The sequence below is a fragment of the Mastomys coucha genome, unplaced genomic scaffold (assembly GCF_008632895.1).
Source record: "Mastomys coucha isolate ucsf_1 unplaced genomic scaffold, UCSF_Mcou_1 pScaffold15, whole genome shotgun sequence".
NCBI classification, from domain to species: Eukaryota; Metazoa; Chordata; class Mammalia; order Rodentia; family Muridae; genus Mastomys; species Mastomys coucha.
Window position 1 is genome coordinate 105,766,790 of NW_022196897.1, and position 26,912 is coordinate 105,793,701.

At 41.3% G+C, this 26,912-nt stretch overlaps 1 protein-coding gene across 3 annotated transcripts in view; it reads left to right on the forward strand.

Annotated features, from left to right (window-relative positions):
* Positions 1 to 26,912, forward strand: part of Snap23 (synaptosome associated protein 23) — a 32,152-nt gene extending 5,240 nt beyond the window's left edge. The window contains exons 2-9 of one of the 3 annotated variants that reach the window (XM_031371621.1): positions 10,085 to 10,185; positions 11,268 to 11,309; positions 11,665 to 11,713; positions 12,294 to 12,411; positions 16,860 to 16,892; positions 22,000 to 22,155; positions 23,651 to 23,795; positions 26,847 to 26,912. In XM_031371621.1, the coding sequence (XP_031227481.1) occupies positions 10,129 to 10,185; positions 11,268 to 11,309; positions 11,665 to 11,713; positions 12,294 to 12,411; positions 16,860 to 16,892; positions 22,000 to 22,155; positions 23,651 to 23,795; positions 26,847 to 26,912 (666 nt within the window). In that variant the 5' untranslated portion in view covers positions 10,085 to 10,128. The remainder of the gene's footprint in view (positions 1 to 10,084; positions 10,186 to 11,267; positions 11,310 to 11,664; positions 11,714 to 12,293; positions 12,412 to 16,859; positions 16,893 to 21,999; positions 22,156 to 23,650; positions 23,796 to 26,846) is intronic. The other 2 variants (XM_031371622.1, XM_031371623.1) reach the window with 2 other exon arrangements.

The following is a 26,912-nucleotide window of genomic DNA, read 5'->3' on the forward strand; positions in this document are numbered from 1 at the left end:
AACTCACTCTGTAGACCAGGCTGGCCTCGAACTCAGAAATCCGCCTGCCTTTGCCTCCCAAGTGCTGTAATTAAAGGCGTGTGCCACCACCGCCCAGCTTGTACACCTTTCTTAATGCTGTGACCCTTTCATACAGTTCCTTATGTTGTGGTGACCTTCAACCATAAAATTAGTTCATTGCTACTTCATAACTGTAATTTCATTGCTATTATGAATCATAATGTAAATATCTGATATGCAGGAAACATACATGCAACCCCCAAAGGGGTCTCAACCCATAGGCTGAAAACCACTGATCTAGAGCTTAGAATGAAGGCACTCATGGCATTGAATGTCTCATATAGTTAATGATGATTGACAAGGCTTCATCTTACCTAAACTGGATATACCCAAACTATCCAAGTTCTTAGCTGGTTCCAAGTTTATGTAGAAGTTTCCTGATTTTCCCCTCAAATGTTTGATACTAGGAGTCAGAACTGCAGGTAAAGAACATGACTGAGCACAAGTGTCAGTGCTCTGGTGAGGGAGGTGCAGTGGTGCACACTTGTAAGCACAGCACTCACGAAGCCACGGCATGAGGATTGAAGTGCAGGGCTAGTCTGGACTACATAGCAAGACTGTCCCAAATCATCATCATCATCAAATAAATAATATTCACCTCATTGATAACTTGTACGTATGACTGGCACTGTGATAAGCACTTAATGTACATTTGAGTTTAGAAACAATTCTGGGAAGAACTTTTAATAAATATAAGGAGCTGTCACATAAACAGGCTAAGTAAATTGTGTAGCTACTATAGGTGGGATAATGGGTAGCATAGTTAGGCTAGCTTGGATTGCCAGTTTGAAATAATTTTCTCTTGTTAGGAGATAGTAAACTTGAACTTTTCCCCAATTCTCTTATGTTGGCTCTTTAGACAGGTTTCACTCTAGCTTAGGCCGGAATTGAAAACTTCTTTGTCCTCACGTTGGCCTCAACCTTGAAGTCTGCCTGCCTCAGGTTCACAAGTGTCAGGGAAGCAACGCCAGACTGGATCTTGTTCCCTTTTGCAAGGTGCTTGATGCAGTGGGCCATACCTGTAATCCTCCCACTTGATAGGCTGAGACAGGAGGATAGTTCACAGGGCTACAGTGAGTTTCAGAACAGCACAGTGTACTGCACAGTGAGGCCCTGCCTCACAACAGAACACCTAGAGAGAAATAATGTTTTCGAATTCTGAAGAAGTTGGTATGAATGCACGCTGCTAAGGATCTGCTTGCCTCTGCCTCCCAAGTACTGGGATTAAAGGGTAAATCACCACATCTTGTTGGGATCTACCTATTTTTAAGATTTCATATAGATTTGTAAGACATCATGGCACATGCAGAGGCAGTTGGATCTCTGTGAGTTCAAGCCAGCCTGGTTTACATATTGAGCTCTAGGCCAGCCAGGGCTGCAAAGGAGGATCCTGTCTCAAAATAAAATATTTCATATAAATAATATTATATAATATATGGCCTATTGTGTTTGTTTTTATTTATTTAGTATAATGCCTTCAGTGCTAACACATACTGTTGACTGTAAATACTTCACTTCCTTTTAGAAGTGAATAACATCCCCTTATATGAACGTTTGTCCCCTCCCCCTACTTACCGTTATGAATGATATATGTTTTACCTATATTAATATCAGTACATCTTGTGTACAGCACCCATGGAGTAGACAAGAGGGCACCAGATCCCCTGGATTTAGAATTAGAAACAGATGGGGCTGGAGAGATGGCTCAGCGGTTAAGAGTTCTGACTGCTCTTCCAGAGGTCCTGAGTTCAATTCCCAGCAACCACATGGTGGCTCACAACCATCTGTAATGGGATACAATGCCCTCTCCTGGTGGGTCTGAGAGCAGCTACAGTGTACTCATATAAAATAAATTAATTAATTAATCTTTTTTTAAAAAAAAAAACCAAAAACCTTTCTTTCATGCACTTGATTTTTTTTTCCCATAAGTTTAGAAAGCTGAATGGTGCTGTTTATTTCTTTGCCTCGTATCACCCAGTCACGTCTTGGCCAGTTTTGTTTTTTCTGTACCTCCACCCATTTCCTCACCTCTGAATTGTAAAGCAAATCCTAGGAACAACCATGTAAATGACATCTTCAGACCAGACATGGTAACTCATATCATGAGTGCCAGCACTGGGAAGCAGGAAGACCACTGGTTTAGAGTCCAGCGCTGGGAAGCTATATAAGAGACACAGTTTCAGCAATACTTCCCTCTTATCTGTGGTTTTACTTTCTGCAGTTCCTGTTACTTGTGGTCAATTTTTGTCTGACAGTATTAAATAGAATGCTTTAGAAATAAGCAGTTTGTAATGTGTTTTTGTTTGAGACAGGATCATACTAGGTAGCCAGGGCTAACCTTTCACTTGAAACCATTCCTGCTGCTGCCTTCTAAACACTGGGATTAGGGGCTTGTGCTGTCATACTGCCTAATTTGTAAACTTTAAATTTTGTGCTGCTATGATTGTGGTGATCTAATCTCATGCCCCCTGACCCATTCTGCCTGGGCTGATTCACCCCATAAATCACTTCATTGGTGTCTCTTTTATCAGGCTTGGGTATCTTTTTTTGTTTGTTTGCTTGTTTGTTTGTTTTGGTTTTGGTTTTCTAGACAGGGTTTCTCTGTGTAGCCCTGGCTGTCCTGGAACTCACTCTGTAGACCAGGCTGGCCTTGGACTCAGAAACCACTGCCCAGCTCAGGCTTGGGTATCTTAGTATTTATATTCATTCATATAACTCTTCCTTAATAATAATAATGTCGCCAGGCAGTGGTGGTGCATGCCTTTAATCCCAGTACTTGGGAGGCAGAAGCAGGTGGATTTCTGAGTTCGAGGCCAGCCTAGTCTATAGACTGAGTTCCAGGACAGCCAAGGCTACACAGAGAAACCCTGTCTCCAAAAATAAAAAATAATAATAATGTCATATAGGTTTGATAGTGGTGTTGCAAACAGAGGCTGTATTCATCTTCATATGGAAAGATGAATTTTTGTCATAGTTATGTACAGACTAAAAAGAGAAAGTATGTACTCTGTAATTTGAGGCATCCACTCAGCTGTCTTGAAGTGTGTCCCTGGTAAAGGAAGACTGTTGCCATTCTGTGCTTTCTTCTTTCTTCCTAGGTAAGGAAGTTGTTACAAATTCTCTTTTCCAGCCACATTCCCTGTTTTCTTTACGGATTCTTTAATCTACTTACTCATTTGTGTCAAAAGATTACTAAGAACTTGTTCAGGCACTGTTTGAACCTAATATTGCCGCCTCATGTGAAATATTTTCATCTAAGCCTCAGTGAAGCTTTCCCTCTAAACCCCTATTGATTAAAACAAATCTTATTTCTGTTCTCTTGTGATTCAGAGTGGTCAATCATCTCCTAAGGGATGGGGATGTTTCCAGTAATTTAGATTTACTATAGGAGCCAATAGGAAGATTTTGCTCTAGAGAACCAGGAATTGGTATTATACTTTTCAACCTGGGTCTATTCCTTAACACTGTTTTATCCATTCTTTTTTGTCTGTTTGTTTGTTTAATTTTTTATTTTTTAAGACAAGGTTTTTTGGGCTGGAGTGATGGCTCAGTGGCTAAGAGCAATGATTGCTCTTCCAGTGGTCCTGAATTCAAATCCCAGAAAACACATAGTGGCTTACAACCATGTATAATAGGATCCAATGGGCTCTTCTGGTGTGTGTCTGAAGACAGTTGCAGTATACTCATATAAATAAAAAATAAAAAAGTCTTTAAAAAAAAAAGACAGGGGTTCTCTATGTAGCCCTGACAGTCCTGGAAATAACTGGAGACCAGGCTGGCCTTGAACTCACAGCCTGCTTCTGCCTCCCAAGTATTGGGATTAAAGGTGTGCTCCCACTGCCTCTACCACTACTGTGTAGCTCAGACTACTCTGGAGTTTTGTGGAGCAGATTGGCCCCAAACTCACAGAGAGTCTGCCTTCTCCCCACTTTAAAATTATGTCCATCTGTGGAGGGGGCGGGGGTGGGGGGAGAGGTACATAACAGTGTGGGTGCTTGTAGAGGCCAGAAGTCAGAAGAAATGAAAAAAGCCATTCATGGAAAATCTTATGTTTTTAGGTTTGTAAAGAAACATGTTTTGTAAGCTACTTCAACCTTTACAATAATATTAGGACTCGTTTTCTTATTTAAAAATAACAAAAAAAGCCTGGCAGTGGTGGCGCATGCCTTTAATCCCAGCACTTGGGAGGCAGAGGCAGGCGGATTTCTGAGTTCGAAGCCAGCCTGGTCTACAGAGTGAGTTCCAGGACAGCCAGGGCTACACAGAGAAACCCTGTCTGGAAACACACACACACACACACACACACACACACACACACACACACACACACACAAATTAACAAATTTTTAAGTGGTTCTTATTGATATAGGACTGGAATACTAGCACGTGGGGGATAGAAAATAAGGCAGCTAAAGCCTAGACTACATGAGATCCTGTCTCAGAAACAACGAAACAAGTGAGGTGGGGCATGAGTAACATTTATTGAATACCGGGCACAATGCCAGTGAGTGTGCTAAGGACTCTCTTGGTTTTTGTTTTTTGTTTTTTTGAGACAGGGTTTCTATACAGCTCTAGCTAACCTGGAACTCACTAATCATAGCGATCCACCTGCTTCTACCTCTTGAGTGCTAGAATTAAAGACATGTGCTGTCACCACACCTGGCTGTATTAAGGATCACCCTTGTATGTTTGTCTTGAGAATCTTTGTAAGCTAGGCTGACTTGAATTCCTGATCTTTCTGCTTGTGTGTATGAAGAATGTTGGCTTGTGCTGTCCCACCTGCCTGGATTTCTTTTTTAAGTGTTCACTAAAAATCAACAAAGTTTGTTATTGAGGAAACTGAATCTTGTTTGCTTACTGTGTGTGTATACACACACACACACACACACACACACACACACACACACACACACACGGAGGAGGTCAAAGACCAACACCCTTTTCTGGCATCTGAGACCACCTACATGCAGTTCATATAAATGCACATATACACATTAACAAAAGTAAACCTTTAAAAGAATCCCGAGTAGACACCTGTTCCCTGATGTCAGTGCTCTAAGTGTATGAGGTCTTTGTTCCTTCCTGATTCTTATTCTGCTTAGAGAAGGGGGAAGTTTTAAGCAGAACTTGAGTTCAGGGAAAGGGTGTGTTTCCAAGTGCATTGTCACCTGACTGGTCTACTTTCCAACTATATTTCTTGGTTTTTAGAAGACAGGATTTTTAGTCCTCAGTTTTGACACAAGTCAGCTATAGATTTAAGCCTTTCTTTGAACCCATTTGAGATTTTTGTTTTGTTTTGTTTTTACTAACAAGATAGTAAATGTTGACTTGTAGTTGGCAAGAATCACCGGTAGGAATAGAATTACAAAATTGTGTGTTTGAGAGATCTGGCTTTCTTATCCCACAATGTTACTGTAGTGTATTGTCTGAAAACCTGATTGAAGTACTGTTTGCAGGGACTAATCGGTTCACGTGTGTTATTTTTCTTGTCACTTGTCCCTCTGTTGGAGTTGCAGATGGATGTGAGCCACCATGTGATGCTGGGACCTGAACCCAGGTCTTCTAGGAGAGCAGCCTGTACTCTTAATCACTAAGCCATCTGTCCAACACCAGTATATCTTGCTTATATATCTTAGTGTGTGAATATTTTGTCTGAACCACAGATATGAAAAATATGTTATATTTGGAATTTCTGATGCTTGTAAGAATTATTTTGTTTGTGTACATCTGCATGCATACATGCACATATATCTGACATGGCACGCATGCGGATGCCCAGAGGGCAACTTGGAGGGGTCACTTTCTCCTACAATGTGGGTGTGGGGTGGAGTTCATGTCCTTAGACTTGATGAGCACCTTTACCCACTGAGCCCTCTCATTAACCTCAAATGTAGTATTTACATGAACTTTGAAGGCTCAAAAATCTTAATTACATGTAGCAGCACATTTAACTACATACACAATCACACACATAACTTAAAGGACTCATTTGCCTAGCATGTGTGAGGCCTAGATTCAATCTCCAACACACACACACACACACACACACACACACACACACACACACACTCAAAATGGGAAAATGTCTGATTATTCCATTACTGGGGATTGAACCCAGGGTCTTGTGCGTGTGAAGTAAATGTTCTGCCACTTAGCTACACCCTCAGTCCCAGCTGAAGAAATTTGCCTGTATCCAACTGGCTGCCTTATTCCATATGACACAGGTGCAGTGGTGGATAATGGGGAGAGGTCTAGTGATTGCCTTTTGCTACTCTGTTCGAAAGAGCTACATTCCTTTGAGAGTGTACCGTTTCTCTATGTACTTGTTCATTCATTAGGTACTTTCTAAGTATGTACTCTCAGAGCCTGTTAGGTGTTGACAGAGATGAGAAAACCTGTCTCCTTCAAGAGTGTAATCTAAGTAATGTATTTCTGGTTAATTTGATTGTCTGCTTGTCAGTGTAATTCATAGCAAAATACCTGATCTCATCATAACATTTGTGCCTGATCATTCTTTGTTGATCAGCTTTCAGAAGGAGTGCTAGGAATTTTAGTAGCTTCCCTGATCTCTTGCCCACTGATATCCCTATCCCCATGTTACTATAATCGTGTTCCCAAAGGTTGAATATAGTGGCCCCAACCTCTAATCCCAGTACTTGGGAGGTAGAGGCAGAAGAATAAGATGTTCAAAGTATCTCTCAGTTACATAGCAGGTTTGAAATCAGCTTGAGCTACGTGAGACCCTTCTCAAAAACAATGAAAACGTTGCAAGACAGCAAATCTAAAATGTGAGCCGGGTATTATCTGTATTGTAGACAAAGAGCTTTGATAATTGGTTTTCAGAAATGTAAATAGGTCTGTAAAGTGGTTTAATCGATCAAGTGATAGTCAGGCAGTCATGAGAATATGAGTTCAAATGCCCAGAACTACTGTAAAGCCAGATGTGATAGTATATTACTAGCACCATGACTAAGTGGGAGGTAGAGACAGGAGAATCCCAGGACCAAGCAGCTTAGTGTATGTACCAGTGAACAACAAGGGCCCCTATCTCTTTTGTGAAAGTCAAGGACTGATGCCTGAAACTATCTTCTGACACGGGCAGTAATGTGGTATCTATGCCATGACATATTTGTGCTCAGACTCATACGTATACACTTGGGTATACATTACAAACATACACACACATACAAAAGGTAACAAAACGCTAGCAAATACAGTAAAGAAAACCTGTGTCAATTCCATATGCTTATTGATACACTTGATTTCTCACATTAGTGACACTGGATAGCACCTGTATTAAGGGAAATTTTATTTTGGCTCATGACCTTATAGGGTTCAGTCCGTGATTGCTTGTCTCCATGCCCTTGGATGGAGCATCCTGGCTGCAGAAGTGTGTCCATGTAGGGGAGCTTTAAACAGCAGTGCAGCAGAGAACTTGGGACCAGGTCTGACCTTCAAAGACACTCCTCACCACACAGACCTACTTCTTCCAACTATGCTTCACCTCTTCAAAGTTTCTAGAATCTGCCAAAATAGTGCTACCAGCTAGGCACCATACATTCAACATGAGCCTATGAGGAATATCACACCGTAACACTTGTTTATTTCCGTATATGTTTACAAGATCTTTTACTATGTATTTGAAAGTTATTGCTTAGTTTCAGAGAGTCTTCACTGAAACAACAAAGCATATAAATAGAGGAGCAGAATCTATCCATAATGAAAATTGATCTTTGTTTGAGCTCTTTGTGTCAGATCTTTTTTCTTTTTATCTTTTAATTGTGTGTGTATGAGAGAGAGAAAGAGAGAGAGAGAGAAAGAGAGAGAATGTGTGTATATGAGAGAGAGAGAGAGAGAGAGAGAGAGAGAGAGAGAGTGTGTGTGTGTGTGTGTGTGTGTATGTGTGTGTATGAGAATCCCTGGAGCTGAAGTTACCAGAGGTTTGTAAGCTGCTGGACATGAATGCTGGGAATTGAACTCTGGTGCTTTTCAAGAGCAGTTTGTGTGCTCAACTGCTGAGCTGTCTTTCCAGCCACAGCAGTACTTACCTTGATAATACCTTAGTATTTCATATTCTCCAAGGAGTTGTTTGAAAAACTCATGTAGTTTTTAGAAGTAATGTCCATGTTCTTTATTTATATGACTTTTAAGTTATGATCATTTTTGTGGTGGTTTGAAAGTAAACAGCCCCCATAGGCCCATAGGCGGTGGCACTTTTAGGAGGTGTGGCTTTGTTGGAAGAGGTATGTCACTAGGGGGTCTTTGAGGTCTCCAAAGCTTAAGTCAGTCTCTTCTGTTGCCTGTGGATCAAGATTTAGAACTCCTAGTTTCTTTTCTAGCACCATGTCTGCCTGCGTGCCACCATGCTTCCTATCTGATGATAATGAACTAAACCTCTGAATTGTAAGCTAGACCCAATTAAATGTTTTCCTTTATAAGAGTTGCTATGATCATGGTATCTCTACACAGCAATAAACCCAAGCTAAAACAGTTTATTTACCTGAATGTCTTTTCTTTATTGCTTTGCCATATTCAGATAAGATTTAAAGAACATTGTTACAGGGTTTAAGGGTGTGGTGCTTGCCTAGCACTCCCAAAGCCCTGGCAATCTCCAGCACTACATAAATGAGACCTAGTAGCACACACCATGGAGGGAACAAGATGAGAAATTCAGTCATCCTTGGCTGCGTATCTCAGAAACATGAGACCCTGCCTCAACAACAATAATTAAGAACATTGCACAATCAATTCAGTTTACACTTTTTAAAATAATTTATTTAGCCGGGCAGTGGTGACACACACCTATAATCCCAGCACTTGGGAGGCAGAGGCAGGCGGATTTCTGAGTTCAAGGCCAGCCTGGTCTATAGAGTGAGTTCCAGGACAGCCAGGGCTATACAGAGAAACCTTGTCTCAAAAAAACAAAACAAAACAAAATTTATTTAGCCAGGTATGGTGATGCATGCCTTTAATGGTAGCACTGAGGATGCAGAAACAGGAGGATTTCTTGTGAGTTTGAGGCCAGCTTAGTCTACATACTGAGTTCCAGACCATCTAGGGCTACGTAGTGAGATAGTGTCTCCAAAAAAGTAAAAAAAAAAAAAAAAAAAAAAAAAAAAAAAAAAAAAAAAGAAAGAAAAAAAGAAATTTATTGCTATATATGTGTATCGAGGATGTGTGTTCCTAGAAGTGTAGGTGCACACATGCCATAGCATGCATGTGGAGGGCAGAGGACAAGGTTAAAATATTTTTGTGTTTGGGTGATGGTCATGGAGATCAGAAGGTAGCGTTGTAGACTCAGTTCTCCTTTTCCACTTACAAGGGTTCCAGGGCCAGACTCCGAGTAAGCACCTTTACCTGTCAAGCCATTTCAGTGCCCAGAGGTTGTCAGACTTGCATAGCAGTCACAGGCTCATGGATGCCTTGCTTTTTAAGGCCAAGGACCTTTCCCATTGGAGAGAGTACCCCACCTGGGCCTGGGGATGTAGAGTAGTTGGTAGAGTGCTTGCCTTAGCAAACCAGACGTGTCTGTATTCCCAGCACAGGATGTGTAGGCTGAAAGATCAGACCTCAAGGTCATCTTTAGCACATAACATGTTCAAGACCACTTAGGATATATGGGTGCTTGTTGTAGAAAGAGTGTTTCTCCTGTGTTTTAAGTTTACTTCTTGTATAATAGCATTAAATATCCATGTTTCCTCCTATCCTGAGATCCTGTCTCTGTAGTATAGGTGGGCAGGTAATGGGATCAGCCCTTTTTTTGTTTGTTTTTTGTTTTTGTTTTTGTATTTTTGAGACAGGGTTTCTCTGTGTAGCCCTGGCTGTCCTGGAACTCATTCTGTAGACCAGGCTGGCCTGGAACTCAGAAATCCAGCTGCCTCTGCCGCCCAAGTGCTGGGATTAAAGGCTTTTGCCACCACCTCCTGGCAGGGATCAGCCCTTTTATCCCTCTTGTCTGTTAAGTACCTAAATCCCATCAATCTATGCTTTTTGCTCAAAGTTTTGTGTATCCTTATTCTTCTAGAATATCCATATTTCCGTTTCTGTGTCCAGTAGTTTTGATTCATCATGGATAATCTGTCACCAGAAGAAATTCAGCTTCGGGCTCACCAAGTTACTGATGAGGTGAATGATTTTTTTATTTTAATTTTTTATTACATTTTAATTGGTTTTTGTGTGGGTGTAGGTGTAGTTTGAGTGTTGAATGTCATATACATGTGGAAGTCATGAGTCAACTTGCAGGAGTCAGAATTCTCTCCTTCCATCTTGTGGGTTTCTGGGATGGAACTCAGGTGGTCCTCTTGGTGGGAAGCACCTTCTGAGCCATTTTGCAGGCCACTATTTCCATTTTTACAAGAGAAAAGTGAAAGTCGCTTTTTTTAGGTTTTTCGAGACAGAGTTTCTCTGTGTAGCTTGGCTGTCCTGGAACTCACTCTGTAGACAAGGCAGGCCTCGAACTCAGAAATCCACCTGCCTCTGCCTCCCAAGTGCTGGGATTAAAGGTGTGTGCCACCACTGCCCGGCGAGAGTCACTTTTTTTGTTGTTGTTAGAGACTTGTTTATTTCATGTATATGAGTACATGCTGTAGCTGTACAGATAGTTGTGAGCCATCATCTGGTTGTTGGGAATTGACTTTAGGACCTCTGTTCGCTGCTTGACCTCTGGTCAACCCCGCTTGCTCGAGCCCTATTATAAATAAGTACACTGTAGCTGTCTTCAGACACACCAGAAGAGGGCGTCAGATCTCATTACAGGTGGTTGTGAGCCACTATGTGGTTGCTGGGATTTGAACTCAGTACCTTTGGAAGAGCAGTCAGTGCTCTTACCTGCTGAGCCATCTCACCAGCCTGAGAGTCACTTTTTATAGATCACTTTAGCTTCCTCTTGGTCCCTTAAGGTGGCTAGTATTTAACAGTTACCTGGAATTCTGGAAGGAATTCTGAACTGTAATAATCCCTTAATACCTATATAGTAGGCATATCTCTGTCTACCTTGATGATCTCCCTTGGCTCTACCATCTGGGGTCTGTCTGAAGAAGTGCCTAATAGGAAGAAAGTGAAAGTGGAACTGCTTTCTTGTAAGGAGGGGGTATGCTGGCAAGTCGTAACAATAGTCGTAACAATAAAGTAGCTTCATAAATATAGCCTGTGATTGATTTGCTTCTCTGTATTTCTTTGGAATGCTATAACTCTGTATTTCTTCCTAGTCTCTGGAAAGCACGAGGAGAATCCTGGGTTTAGCCATTGAGGTAAGAAACATTCAATATTTGAGTACAGAAACGTATGGGTAGGATACTAGCACTAGCTGCAGGTTATGTGATTTGAAAAAAGCAATTGCTGAAGATTGCTCAGTGATGCACTAATAAGCTAGTTCTGTTTCTTTTGAAAGTATTGAGACATTGACAGGGAAGACGAATTTACCATATGCTTGTGACTTACTTTAGGGGTTAATATGTGTATTGGTGTGGACATCTGTCTGTAACCCTGATTCCTGAGAACTTGGTTTTCAAGGTGACTCTTCCTCATCATTTGTCAGTCTTTGCAAGGTTTGCAGGTATTTGGGGTTGCTTCCTTGAACTTTCATCTCTCTTTTCCCCCTTTTAGTCTCAGGATGCAGGAATCAAGACCATCACTATGCTGGATGAGCAAGGGGGTGAGTTGAAGTTATTGAAGGAAACTAAATTTGACTTAGAGTGCCAAAAATCCCTATTAAATTCAGCCTTCTCTTTGTAAGATAAGAGTATGTTTCCTCCACTTCTCTGATTCATGTTATAGTACCATGGTCATTGCTGGACTGAGATGGGAGGCAGCAGGGCCCAACTGGGTACCAGTCTGTTAGACAAGCGCAGCATATTGTGTGCATTGTCACATGGACTTTAAACATGATATTCTCAGATCATTGCCCAGACAGCAAGGTCTAAGTCAAGTCTAGATTCTGATGAGTTAGAACATCCAGTTTTGTAGGCCTGAGTTAATCCCATCTAATCCTTAGTTTAGTCCCTAAATGTGAGGAATACTAGGGATCTGGCTGGAGTGATTTCTAAGCAACCCTCACATGCTGCTGGAGAACAAATCTTTCTACAGTGAGGTCCAGGAACACTAGGATCAGCATTGTTTCCTTAGTACTCATACTCACTGGCAGGTGACAGGTAGCATGGAGGTTGCAGCTTGCTGCTCTGTAACAAAGCATTTCACTGGACATCTGTGAATGTAACACCAAAACTTATTCTTAGAACAACTAAATCGCATAGAAGAAGGCATGGACCAAATAAATAAAGACATGAGAGAGGCAGAGAAGACTTTAACAGAACTCAACAAGTGTTGTGGCCTCTGCGTCTGCCCTTGTAATAGGTAAGTTGATGACTCAAAGACCTTTTAAAAATAAATCAGTACTTGAGAATATCCTTGCTTATCCCCTACCTGGAAATAAAGTCAGAAGTGTAACCAGGATAACTGGGTCTAAATTAGCAACTTTATTAAAAACAAACTGAAGATCAAGGTTTCATGTAAGCAGGAATGTTCATAGAAAACCGTGCCTAGATTGACCAACTCTTGTACCAAACATTTCAATCTGGATACAAAAAGACTGGGGAATGTATATCTGGATGATGTAGAACAGAATGTCATTTGTATCTAGACATTCAAGGAGTAAAGAATGGTCTTCTTCAAAAGAAAAAGAGTGTATGTAAGCTAGTGTTAGGTGGTGTGATGTCTTCTAGGCTAAGGGTATGGTTGGATGATACCCTAACAGAAGAGGTGGGGCATGAGTGGAGCTTGTCAATAAAAGGATTTGGATTAATGTGGAGGAAAGGGTCTGGGGGTGAGGGTAAATGGGAACCATAGCACCAGAAAACAAACAAAAATAAAATATGGAAAGAAAGGGAATTTAACTGAACTTCATGAATGAGGTAAGATGTAGCCAGAGATGTAAGTAGTCGGTAGAGGAACTTGTATGCCAGAGTTAGGGAGGAGATAGACTGGATTGACATTCGTGACTGTATACCAGGGGACTAGCTAAAAGTAGTTCATTATCTGGGTCTTTTGGGTTAGACTTTATCAGTAAGATTAAAGATGAAATTATAAGTAGGATTCACTTTAAATCCGTTGGTTGCATTTGAAACATGAAAGGGGGAGAACAAAGAAGACTGATGGATGGTATATCCTAGTTTTCTTTATGTGATAAAACAGCCTGAGCAAAAGAGCTTAGGAAAGAAAGTTTATGGATTATAATTCCAGGTTGTAGTCTATCACTGAATGGAGGTCAAGGCAGGAGCTTGAAGCAGCTAGTCACATCTCATCCAGGAACAGAGAGGAATGAGAGCTGCATGCTGTACGTTTGCTCTCACCGTGTCTTAGTTAGGGTCTTACTGCTAAGAACAGGCACCATGACCACGGCAGCTCTTATAAAGCACAACATTTAATTGGGGCTGGCTTATAGGTTCATAGGTTCAGTCCATTATCATCAAGGCAGGAACATGGCAGCATCCAGGAAGGCACGGTGCAAGCAGAGCTGAGAGTTCTACATCTTCATCTGAAGGCTGCTAGCAGAATACTGGCTTCCAGGCAGATAGGATGAGAGTCTTAAAGCCCACACCCACAGTGACACCTACTCCAGCAGGGCCACACCTTCTAATAGTGCCACTCTCTGGGCTGAGCTCATAAACCATCACACACCTGGTCTTCTCCCACACTGTCTTACACTGTTTTAAGCTTTCCTGCCTAAGGAGTGGTGCTGCCCACAGACATGGTCACAGGCAAACCAGATCTAGATGGGTCCTCAGTTGATGTTCTTGGGTGATTCTAAGTTGTGACAAGCTGACATTTAGAACATCATAAGGCATCTCTAACAGACAAAGACAATTTTATAGTATACTGTGTGAGAGTGTGCTCAAGACAAAGGACTTCATCCATTTCCTTTTGTTTTTTGTTCCCTTGAGAGAGGATCTCACTATATAGTCCTGGCTGGCCTGGAACTTCCTACATATACTAGACTGGCCTTGAACTCAGAGATCTGCCTGCTTCTGCCTCCCATGTGCTGGGACTAAAGATGTGTATTAAAGTGTATCACCATACACAGTCATTTATTTTATTCCATTGTGGAAATTTCTATTCTTTTCTTACTCTTGGATGAAGTAAACTCCATGATTTTTTACTAATAATAGATATTCAGATAAAGTAAAGTTTGGACAGAGGCAGTTAACTATTAATCTTCAGTTAGGAGCTCTTCTTTGAACTTTACTTTTAGTTGCGATGAGTGTCTTGAGATTAAGTTGCAGAGTTTCATCAACAGTTCGTCCAGCTAGTTGTCCCAGGTGCATAAATCCCAGTGAGTTAAGTCCTTTTCATTTATATATTTTCAGGTGAGTTTAGTTTTGTTATTTGCTTTGCCTTGTTTCCTTGAGTTCCAGGGATTTGTACAGCAAACACCTTTAACTGCTGAGCCATCTCCCCAGCTCTCAGATAAGTGGTTTTTGTTTTTTTTTAAAGATTTATTTTATTTCCTTTATGTGTATGAGTACACTGTAGCTGTACAGATGGCCGTGAGCCATTATGTATGTTGCTGCTGGGAATTGAATTCAGGACCTCTGCTGGCCTGCTCGCTCTGGCCCCCGCTCGCTCCAGCCCTGCTCGCTCCAGCCCCGCTCACTCTGGCGTAATTCACTGTAGCTGTCTTCAGACACACCAGAAGAGGGCGTCAGATCTCATTACAGGTGGTTGTGAGCCACCATGTGGTTGCTGGGATCCGAACTCAGGACCTTCGGTAGAGCAGTCAATCCTCTTACGCGCTGAGCCATCTCTCCAGTCCAGATAAGTGTCTTTATGTTATAATATTATATAATAATTTTAATTAAAAAATTATGTATATGGGTATTTTGCTTGCTTGATGTCTATGCCCCATATGCTTGTCTAGTATCCACAGAGGCCAGAAAAGTGCATCAGATCCCCTGGAATTGGAGTTAGAGAAGATAGTGATCTGCCAAATTGGTGTTGGGAGTTGCCCGGATCTTCTGGAAGAGCAGTCAGTGCTCTTAACCTGTGGGCTGTCTCTGCAGTCCCTTCTGTGCTATTTTCACTAAATAAAAGGATTATGTTGCTTGTTGGTCAATTTCTGGTTTTGATTTGTCATGAGAAGGTAAAGATTTGACTGCATTTCTCAGCTTTAATACAAGCTCATTGACCTGTTTATACTTTGGTTGACTCTCTAAAAGTTTATAGTTCAACAGCTGTGACAGGAGCTGGGGATGTAGCTCATTTGGTACAGTGTTTGCCTAGCATGAATAAAGCCCTGGGTTCAAGTCCCAGCCCAGAATAAAATTGGGAGTTCAATTCTATAATCCTAGCTCTTAGGGTCCTCATCTTCCTCAGCTACATATTGAGTTCAAGGTCAGCCTGGGCCAGATGAAACCCTCTCTTTAAAACAACAGCATCAGCCGGGTGGTGGTGGCGTACGCCTTTAATCCCAGCACTTGGGAGGCAGAGGCAGGTGGATTTCTGAGTTCGAGGCTAGCCTGGTCTACAGAGTGAGTTCCAGGACAGCCAGGGCTACACAGAGAAACCCTGTCTCGAAAAACCAAAAAAACAAAACCAAAAAAAAAAAAAAAAAAAAAAAAAAAAAACAACAGCATCAAAAACTACAGTATGTCAGCCAGGTTTAGTGGATTGATTTACATACCTACATATGATTCAAACTCTTAGATATGTTTTATAAGCTTCTGTTCCTGTCTATGTTTCATGTACCATCTTGGAAGAATGAGGAAAAGAAAGTGGGTAAATTTCCTTGAACAAAAACTCCTCTTCAGTCTAGATGGTTGTTTCTAAGTTGTATGTTAATAAACAGAATAGCAGTGAATTCTAAAGGGTCAACGATGAGAGAGCACGGAGGGTAGAACAATGGGTGTATTAAAGTTTTTCTCTGTGTGTCCTGCCGTGTGTGGGCAAGGTTTCTTGAACATGAGAGAAGGTAGAACATGGCCCTGCCATAAGCTTTCACCTCCAGCATTGGCAGAACTCTTTCTCAGTGGGCTGAGAGAAAGCATTCCTTAACAGATGGAGTTCAGGGCTGCTATGACAGAACAGCTGGTCCATGAAAAGAGAGCACAACCCATTTCAAAGATTCTAGTGGAGCTTTTTTTCTTCCCACGTCTTTATACCATTGAGACCTGGGCTGCTGTTAAGTTACTTGTCCCCAGTGTCTCATTTTCCTCCACTGTCTAGATCTTCCTGACCTTACCTGACTGAAACCTTACCTGTTTTAGTCCGGGACAGCACCTAGCCAACTGTAGCATGAGCTCTTCACACACACATATGGTATCCCAGTCCTCCTCGTTCTGTGGGTGTCAAAATCTATTAGCACTACGAGACCAAGTTAATTGCTTGGATTCATGTATATCCTTCCCCCCCCATTCTCTCTCCTTTTCTCCTCCTCCCCCCAGCTTCCCCAGCTCACCCCCATCCACAATCGTGTTTATCTAACCATTTAGAAATCTGTAATACTCTGGAAGACAAGAGGTACTTTTTGTTCACTTTGTTTCATAAAATGGTGGGATTGCTTGTGCTTTAAGTTGTAAATACACTGAAGCTTTCACATTAGTATACTCTTTGGTCACACTCAGGGCCTGGCACAGGACAAGCAAGCACTCTAAGTAAGGTGGGCTGAGGGACTTCAGAGCTGCCAGCTAGTACTTCCTGCTCAGCATAAACTTTAACTTTTTAGTGAGGAGTATTATCCCTTGGACATGCTCAGGAAAAATGAAGTATGCCATCATTTAAATTGTTCTCTTGTTTTTCTTTTTATCTAGATTCTCAGTTGGTGGCTGTTTCTTTGAAACCAGGCAGGCATTTGAATGCATCGTGTGTTTAAAGCTCTAAATCTGCTCTGTTCTGTTTGACATGCGCTATCTGCTTCTTACTCTCTCACTTAATCTCTTCCTTTCTTGCTTACTAAAAATGAAGATCTAACATCAAAGGCCGGGATCAGTAGCTGATGAAAGGGATCTTTAGGATGCAGCTGAGCTGCAGGCTGAGCTGCTAACCTGCTGCCCAAGGTGATGTTTCAAATGGCTTCTCTGCGCATGTGCATGGATTTTGTGAGTGATGGGAACAGTCTTAAAGCTGTGTTGTATGTAATGTGAAGTGAATTTGTTCGTGATGGGTGCTAGAAGAAAAAAGATGGACTGAATAAAAGGATCTTCATTAGTCTAAGGATCTCCCTTAGATTAATGCTCCAAAAGCTGTTTTTATTTACTAAGTTAATATTAGCAAAATAAAAGCACCTCTGGAATTCAACAAGCTTTAAATTGTTGACCTTGGCAGTCTGCAGTTACAGTTAAGTTCTTTTAAAGATTGACTGCATCTCTCTGTTTCTTTCCACTACATGTCCTAATACCATCTGGTTCCTGTCGAGTGCTTCTATTAAAGTATTACTTCTCTGCATTTTAATTTCCCTTGATTTAGGCCACTATCAAGTCAAGGAATTGTCGTTCTAGTCATAATAAATCCTATTGAGAATAAAGTGAGATATCAGTTTTAAAAGTGCCAGGTATGGTGTCCTACACCTTTAATCCAGGCACTGGGGAGGCAGTGGCAGGTGAATCTCTGAGTTCAAGGTCAGCCTGGCCTACATATCAAGTTCCAGGACACCCAGAGCTATTTAAAAACCATGGGGCTGGAGAGATGGCTCAATGGTTAAGAGCACTGACTGCTCTTCCGAAGGTCCTGAGTTTAAATCCCAGCAACCACATGGTGGCTCACAACCATCCATAATGAGATCTAATGTCCTCTTCTGGGGTGTCTGAAGACAACTACAGTGTATTTACATATAATAAATGAATAAATCTTTAAAAAAAAAAAACAATATAAAAGAACAATACAGCCTAGCGATGGTGGCTTACGTCTTTAATCCTAGCACTTGGAGGCAGAGGCAGGCGGATTTCTGAGTTTGAGGCCAGCCTGGTCTACAGAGTGAGTCCCAGGACAGCCAGGGCTACACAGAGAAACCTTGTCTTGCAAAAATAAAAAAGAACAAGTAAATATATAAATAAACACAAAGAAAGGGAAGAAAGAAAATAAAAAGAAAATTTAATATACCATTCTTTAAAAGGTAAAATCTCATTAGTTACTTTTGGCTTTATTTTTGTCTTTGAGACAGGATCACAGTTTGTTAGCCCAGATCAGCCTCACTCAGTCCTGGGTTTGCAGGCATGCCACTATGCCTGGATTTTACTAATTGCTTTTGAATTTGTCATTCTTGCCTTCCTACTCTACAACCTAGCATCCTAATAGAAGTTCTACGTATATTACCTCAATTAGTATCTCTGGCTGCTGTGCTGAGAGTTGTAGCCAGTGGTTGGGTGCGAGGACTCGTAAGGCTCTAGGGTTATCTCCTCGCTACCACAAATATACAAAAGCCCAGAAGCCACTCACTCTTTAAGAAAAATTGAGAAATATTGGTTATTTTGCATATTATTACTCTGGTTTAGATTTTTGCCTGGAACTTATATGTTAACAAAGTACACATGATATATTGGTTCATGAATTTAACAAGTAATTATATGAAAATATTAATTTAAAAATTAGATATCTCGCCAGGCAGTGGTGCATGCCTTTGATCCCAGCACTTGGGAGGCAGAGGCAGGCGGATTTCTGAGTTTGAGGCCAGCCTGGTCTATAGAGTCCGTTCCAGGACAGCCAGGGCTACACAGAGAAACTCTGTCTTGAAAAACCAAAAATAAAAATAAATAAATAAATAAATAAATAAATAAATAAATAAATAAATAAATAATAGATATCTCGCCTGTTCCGGGAAAGATTTGACATGGCTGATTACTTGACTGAGTATCAGAAATAGTAGTATACATATAAAAATAATTATGAGAACTTTGAATGGGACCAAGAGAAGGGCTTTGAAAATGAACTTTTTGGTATTCATAAATTTCTCTTTTAAGAGTCTTTAAGGGCCTACAAGACAGTTCAGTAGGTGAAAGTGCTTGCTACCCAAGCCCCACATCCCAATTTCCATCCCTGGAAGCAAGTGAAAGTTTGATGTACTGGTGTGTATCTGCAGTCTCAGCACAGATCGGGAGTGGGCGAGAATTGTGCTGCAATTTGTCAGCCAGCAGGAGTAGCTGAAACAAGATTCTGCTTCAGCAATCTTGAAGGTCATTTGTCCTCTGACCTCTACATGCATGCTGTGATGCATGTGTCCCCCCAATCAATCCAGTCAATCTGGAGTACCCTTTGTAAATAAATTAGTGCACACCCCCCTTTACACTTGTGAAGTCGGAACGCAGCTTGCAGGAATTGTTCTTTTCATCCTTTCTCAGTATGGATTCTGGGAACTAAACTGGGTTCTTAAACTTGGCAGCAAGCACCTCTTCTTACTGAGCTGCCCTAGCAGTCCTCCTTTTTAGTTTTTGAGGCAAGTTTTCACAACATAAGCCAGGCTTGGCCTCAGACAAATGATTTGCTGCCTCAGCTACCCAAGTGCTGGGATTATAGGCATGTGCCAGCTAAGAGTACTTTTCTTACAAGTAACAAAAAACTCCAGTTCTAGTTCTGCCAAAAGTTAATCTTCATATGCTTATGAAAGAAGAAACCACCTTTAAAAAAAAAAGATTTATTTATTTTTATATCTAAGTACACTGTAGCTGTCTTCAGACACACCAGAAGAGGGCATCAGATCTTATTATGGATGGTTGTGAGCCACCATGTGGTTGCTGGGATTTGAACTCTGGACCTTCGGAAGTTAGTGCTCTTGACTGCTGAGTCATCTCTCTAGCCCCAAGAAACCACTTCTTTTTCCTAGAATTTATTCTCTGCTTTTACAATTATTGCAGTTAAGAGACTGACTTGGAATTGGGATAAATAAGACCTATATTATAGCAACACTGAGCTTAATTTTTGTTAATACAAAAATAAAACTAAAATTAATTAAGTTTTGAAATAACCATTTAAAAGTCACATGACAAAGTGAGGTGGGCATAAACCTGTAATACCAGCACTTAGGAAGTGGAAGCCAGCCAGGTCAGAAGTTGGCCGGCCTAGGCTGGATAATTAGGTCCTTTCTCAAAAAAGAGAAGCAAAGCAGTTTTCTTGGCTTATTTTGTTTTGTTTTGTTTGTTTTTTTAAAGATGGAATTTCTCCATGCAACAGCCCTGGCTGTTCTGGAACTTGCTTTGTAGACCAGGTTGTCCTTGAACTCACAGAGATGTCAACCCTCTGCCTCGTGAGGGTTGGGATTAAAGGTGTATGTGACTATGCCCGGTTCTGGGCTTCTTTTTCTTGCCTGTTCTATCAGTTGAGAAGTATATTCTATCCTAAAATTCTGGCTCTATTAGCTACATATAAACCTTTTAGGTGAGTTCTGGTTTTGCTTTGAGTTTTATTTTGTTGTAAGACCTCACTGTGTAGACCAGGCTGGCGTCAGACTCAGAGAGGTCCACCTGTCTGGCACACCCATCTCTACCTATCTTGACAGAGAAGCACTGGGATTGTAGGTGCACACTACCACGCCAGGTTTTCACTGGGTTCCAGAGATTGAAATCAACTTTGGGGCTTGTGCAGCAAGCTCTTCTTTAGTTTTAAAAGATCTAGACTTGGGATTTTCGGGGTGGGAGTGGGGGTTGGGGGAGGAGTTTGAGACAGGGTTTCTCTGTGTAGCCCCGGCTATTCTGGAACTCACTCGGTAGACCAGCTGGCCTCAAACTCAATAATATTAGTTGGTTGTCTAATTTAGAAATAATCCATGTTTTTCTTCCATGATACTTTGTTTTTTCTTATTTATTTATTTTTATTTATTTATTTTAATGATAATACCTGAATAGGGCATGGTCACAGCCCTCAGGACATCGGATCCCATTACAGATGGTTGTGAGCCACCATGTGGTTGCTGGGAATTGAATTTAGGACCTCTGGAAGAGCAGTCAGTTCTCTTAACCTCTGAGCCACCTCTCCAGCCCCTTGTTTTTTCTTAAAAGAAATTTAAAAAATAAATGTAATGCAAACTTTAAAACAGGGGTCTGGGGGCTTTTTTTCAGTTGGTAGAATGCTTGCCTAGCATTTGAAAAGCTCTGGGTTGGATCCCCAGAACCACATAAACCAGGAGTTCATGCCTACAATCCCAGCACTAGGGAGGCAGAGGCAGGAATTCGAGATCATCTTTGGCTGTGAATTTGAAGGCAGCTTGAAGTTTATGAAACCCTGTCTCAAACACACACGCGTGCGTGCCACACACATGACCATCACAAATCAAAGCTGGGTTTGGTGGTGCATGCTTTTAATCCCAGCAATCTGGAGGCAGAGGCAGGCTAATCTCTTAAATTTGAGGCCAGTCTGTTCTACAAAACAAGTTTCAGTATAGCCAAAGCTACACAGAAAAATCCTGTCTCAAAAAATAAAAGCAAAACACAAACCAGAACAGCAAAGCTTCATCCAGAACTACTCTAGTTCAAACAGGGAAAAAAGATGGGGCCAAGTGTTCCCTTACATTAAGCTTTGTGCTTCCTCCAAGAAATTTCTTTGTATATCCCAGATCACCTTTCCCAAGGAATCCCCTGCCTCAAGTATCCATTGATCTTTTGTTGTTGTTGTTGTTTTCTTTTCTTGTAAAAGTTATAAGCTGAAACAAGACTTGAAATATCAAGTTTCAGTTTACCACTTGCTAATGACTCAGCAAAGCTTTGGTATAGTATTTGGACCTTTTAAAAATGCTTAAATAGTAGTGGTGCATGCCTATAATCCCAACACTCGAGAGGCAGAGGCAGGCCTCTGTGAGTTCCAGGACAGCCAGAGCTATAGTGAGATCTTGTCTCCAAAACAGACAACAAAATGATTAAATGGTAGAGGTTTATCTGAGTCATTCCTTTCCTCTTTATAAGTACCAATAATTTTAACCCCCCTTTCTTGCTTTTCATTTTGTCTCTATCCCTGACATTAATACAGGACAAAGAACTTTGAGTCTGGAAAGAACTATAAGGCAACATGGGGAGATGGTGGTGACAACTCGCCTAGCAATATAGTGTCTAAGCAACCGAGTCGGGTAACAAATGGTCAGCCTCAGCAAACTGCAGGAGCAGCCAGCGGTGGATACATCAAACGGTGCGCTAGCTCCTCCTCCTATTCCTACATCTCCTCACACATGGCTCAGTTTAGAAACTGGGAGTAGCCAGCCATGAGCCCTAACTTAACCAGTAGCCTGTCAGTCTCCATCCCTTCCTTCTCTCCTTTCAAAGAGACAGTTTATTTTGGCTTCCCATTCCAAAGGGTTCAGTTTATGGTTTCTTGCAAAGAAAATCATGGCAGCAGGATTATGGTGACAGTTATTTTTCACCATCATTAAGTGGTGAGAAGGGAGTACAGGAAAGGCAGAGCAAGGCATGCCCTCCATAGAGCTGCTGTCAAGTCCCACACCCTATGTTCTGGTACTGCATTCTGGCCATAAGTCTCTAATTGACTTTAAAGTAGTAGTCTTGAGATTTGAGTGTGCAAGTAAATAATGTCAAAGCTAAAAACAAGCCAGGTAGTGGTGGTGCACACCTTTAATCCCAGTGCTTAGGAGGTAGAGGCAGGCAGATCTCTGTGAGTTTGAGGCCAGCCTGATCTACAGAGTGAGTTCCAGGATAGTCAGGGCTACACACAGAGAAACTTTGTCTTGGAAGAAAACAAAACATAAGATTCAACTTGTCTTGAAGGCTGAAGATGAAGGATGCTTTAACCCAGGAGCTATATAGGTCAGCCAAGGGGAGGCTCCATCTGGGGTGAAGAAAAACGACAACAAAACGAGCTGTTTTCCTGGTAATGCTAGCACTTTAGAAGGATGATGATGTGGGAAAACTAGGAAATTCAAGGGCAGTCTAAGAAACACAGTGAATTCTAGGCCATCCAGGGCTATATACGTCCCTGATTGGGAAGATTTGGAGTGGAGTATTAGAATTAATGTATTACCATAAACAAATACCTCAGCAGTTCTGGAAAACACACTGTGTCTCGGGGTTGTATGTTAGTTGTGTTCTCTGTGGCTCTCATAGTCTTCTTGATTGGCCTTTGCTGTTGTTTTGAGACAAGGTCTGTGTAGCCCAAGCTGGCCTCCATTTGTGTTTCTCTTCCTGCCTGAGCCTTCTGAGTGCTAGGATTACAGGTGAGTGCCACCATTCTTGGCTCTTAAGAATATTTTTTATTATTACATATGTATATATGTGAACACAAGTACACATGGATTCCATAACATGTGTGAGGAGGTCAGAGGGCAATATTATGGAGGTGGTTTGCTCATGCTACCTTTACATGGGTTCCATGAAATGAACTCATGTCATCGGGTTTGTGCAGCAGGCACTTGGACCTGCCGAGCCATCTTGCTAGCCTACCTGATTGCCTTTCTCTTCTCTTCTTTTCTTCTTTTCTTTTCTTTTCTTTCTTCCTCTTTTCCTTTCTTTTTTTCCCTTTGTTTCTTTCAATGTAGACTGTTTGTAGTCTGCGTTTCATTTACACATTGAGTATCATTTTGATTACTTATTTTTATAATAATAATTCTAGATTTAATCTATTTATAACTTAACAAAAAGTTCTGATTTAACTTTCTCTTTTTTTCTGATAGTATAACTAATGATGCCAGAGAAGATGAGATGGAAGAGAACCTGAATCAAGTGGGCAGCATCCTAGGCAACCTAAAGAACATGGCTTTGGATATGGGCAATGAAATTGATGCTCAAAACCAACAAATACAGAAGATCACAGAAAAGGTAAAAAAAAAAAAAAGTAAACCCACAGGAAAATAAGATAGTCAATCCAATGATATTTAGTAATGACATCTGTGTGAGATACTTTTGAGAGAGATAAATGCAGTCTACTCAGGACAATGTTGGTGAAGTGGCAGCTCCAACATTTTAAAAGTAATCTTACTATTTTGCTCATAGCAGTGGCTCATTGTAAAGGCACAGCTTGGAATGAAGCTTAACTTAAAACTTTGCACATGAAGCTAAGAATTTATTATGTAGAACTTGTAAGGTGGCTCAGGGAATAAATATGCTTGCCACCAGGCTTGACAACCTGATTTTGATCCCTGGGATCCACATCTTAGGACATAACCTATTCTTACAAATCCTTTGACCTCTACACATATTTACATGCACACAATAAATAAATGCAATTTTTAAAGAAATTTAAGACTATACTGAGAAGCTCTCAAGCTCTTGCTTTCTTTCTTGTCTTTACTCATCTCTTCCTCTCTCCCACTCCCTTCCCCCTCTCTGTACATGGCCATCTATACACATGCATCTATACACAGTCTCTGCTTTTCTACCTTCTCTCTCTCTCTCTGTTTTCTACAATAAAGCCCTAAAACCATTAAAAAAGAAAAAAAAAAAAAATCCGGGCAGTGGTGGCGCACGCCTTTAATCACAGCACTGGGGAGGCAGAGGCAGATGGATCTCTGTGAGTTCGAGGCCAGCCTGGTCTACAGAGTAAGTTCCAGGATAGCCAAGGCTATACAGAGAAACCCTGTCTTGAAAAAAAAAAAGAGAGAGAGAGAGAGAGAGAATGTACTGAGTAACCTGGGTATAATGGCAGACACTAATAATCCCAGCACTGGGGAGGCAGGGGCAGATGGATCTCTGTGAGTTCAAGGCCAGCCTGGTCTACATAGAAAATCTTAGGACTTCTAGAGCTTCATAAAACCTCCTTATCTCAAAACCAACCAACCAACCAACAAATCATGTACGGAGTAGATTCCTCCTCTTTGTGTGCGTTTCCTTCCTGAATGCATGTCAGCTTTTACTTTTCTTTTATTCATAGATAGCGAAGTATAAGATCCTACAGCTTCATTTTAGGAGTCAGCAGCAAAGATCAATTCTATAGACTTGTTCTTGTATGGTATACATTAAAAACAGGGTCATATGTGGCTGGCAGAAGGTTCAGTGATTACAAGCCCTTACTGCTTTTACAGAGGATCTGGTTTATTCCCAGCAGCCATATCAGGTGGCTCACAACTGCCTATAACTCCAGCATTAAAGAGTATAAGACCCTCTGACCTCTTTTGGTGCTTGGACTGGAGCCACTTGGTTCCTAAGATGCTTGCAATACTGAACCCTGGGTTTAGGTATAGATTACACATCATTTTAATTTAGATGCTTCTGTGGGTGGCAGTACATCTGTTCCAAAGATCTTTGGCAAAGTTATTTCAGTCTCTTTGGTCAGAGCTACAGTAGCTCCAAATGAGACTCCTGCTCAGAGAACATTCTTGCCATACTTTATTGCATCAAAAATGGGCTGGACATGGTTGGTGTTGTTGCCTGTAATTCCAGCCACTTCAGAGGAGTGGGAAGATCACTTGAACTCATAAGCTCAAGGCCAGTCCAGGCAATATGATCTAGTCTTAAAAAGTAACTAAGTAGGGGCTAGAGAGAGAAGAAAAAGTGTCTGAAGACAGCTACAGGGTACTTACATATAATAAATAAATCTTTAAAAAACAAAAACTAAGTAGAAGGCCTTGGGAGGTGGCTCAGTTGGGAAGCACTTGCCATGCAAGCCTGAGGACTTGCATGTGATCCTAAGTACTCACTCATACACAAGCTAGACGTGGTGTGTGTGTCAGCAACCCTGGGGTGGCAGGTGGCAGGGCAGCACTTCTTTTTCAAGAGGACTGGGAAACAGTTCTCAGCACTCACATGGTGGCTTACTCCAGTTCCAGGGGATCCAACACCTTCTTTGTGGCTGCCATAGGCACATGGTACACAGACATACATGCAGGCAAAACACCCATACACATTAATTAGTTAAGTTTTCCTGATGGCTAGTGGCATGTGCCTTTAATCCCAGTACTCTGAGAAGCAGAGGCAGACAGATCTCTGTGAGTTTGAGACCAACTTGGTCTCTACAAAGTGAGTTCCAGGACAGCCAGAGTTACACAGAGAAACCACATCTCAAAGAAATAAAATAAAATTCTACTATGTTTTTTGTTGTACTGATGACTGAATATAGGACCTCATGTGTGGTAGGCAAGTAATCTACCACTGAACTATATCCTCACCCTCTTTTCTGTTATTTTGAGACAGTTTTACTGTAACCCTGACTGCTATTGAACTCATATTCTTGTCATATCCTTTTGAGTGCTAAGATTACAGGCATATACCCATATCTAGGTCCCAAATATATAAAACTTTGTGTATTTGTATGTGTGTGTGTATGTATGTTTGGGAGTGAATATATGTCCATAGAATTGCAAATCATATATTCTGCCCCTGAGCTATATCTTCAGCTAAAATTAAACTTGATTTTTTTTCCTTCTTCCCCAATCCCCTAAACTTGTTTTTTTTTTTTTTAAAGATTTATTTATTATATGTAAGTACACTGTAGCTGTCTTCAGATGCACCAGACGAGGGCGTCAGATCTCATTATGGGTGGTTGTGAGCCACCATGTGGTTGCTGGGATTTGAGCTCGTGACCTTCCGAAGAGCAGTCAGTGCTCTTCCCCGCTGAGCCATCTCACCAGCCCCTAAACTTGATTTTTGAAACAGAATTTCATGTAGCCTAGGCTGGCCTCAGATCCACTGTGCAGTTGAGGAAGATCCTGCATTTATGTTCCTTTTGCCTTCTCTTTCCAAGTGCTAGGATTATAGGCACATGCTGTGATGCCACTTTTCATGCAGTGCTGTGAAATTGAACCCGGTGCCCAGGGCATGCTAGGTAGACACTCTACCAATTGAACTGCACCTGCATCCCCCAGTGTAATTTGTGTTTAAAATGGGTTATTTTGTGAACAGATGCTGATATTTATCTCTTTTTTTTTTTTTCAGGCCGACACCAACAAGAATCGTATTGACATTGCCAATACAAGAGCAAAGAAACTCATTGATAGCTAA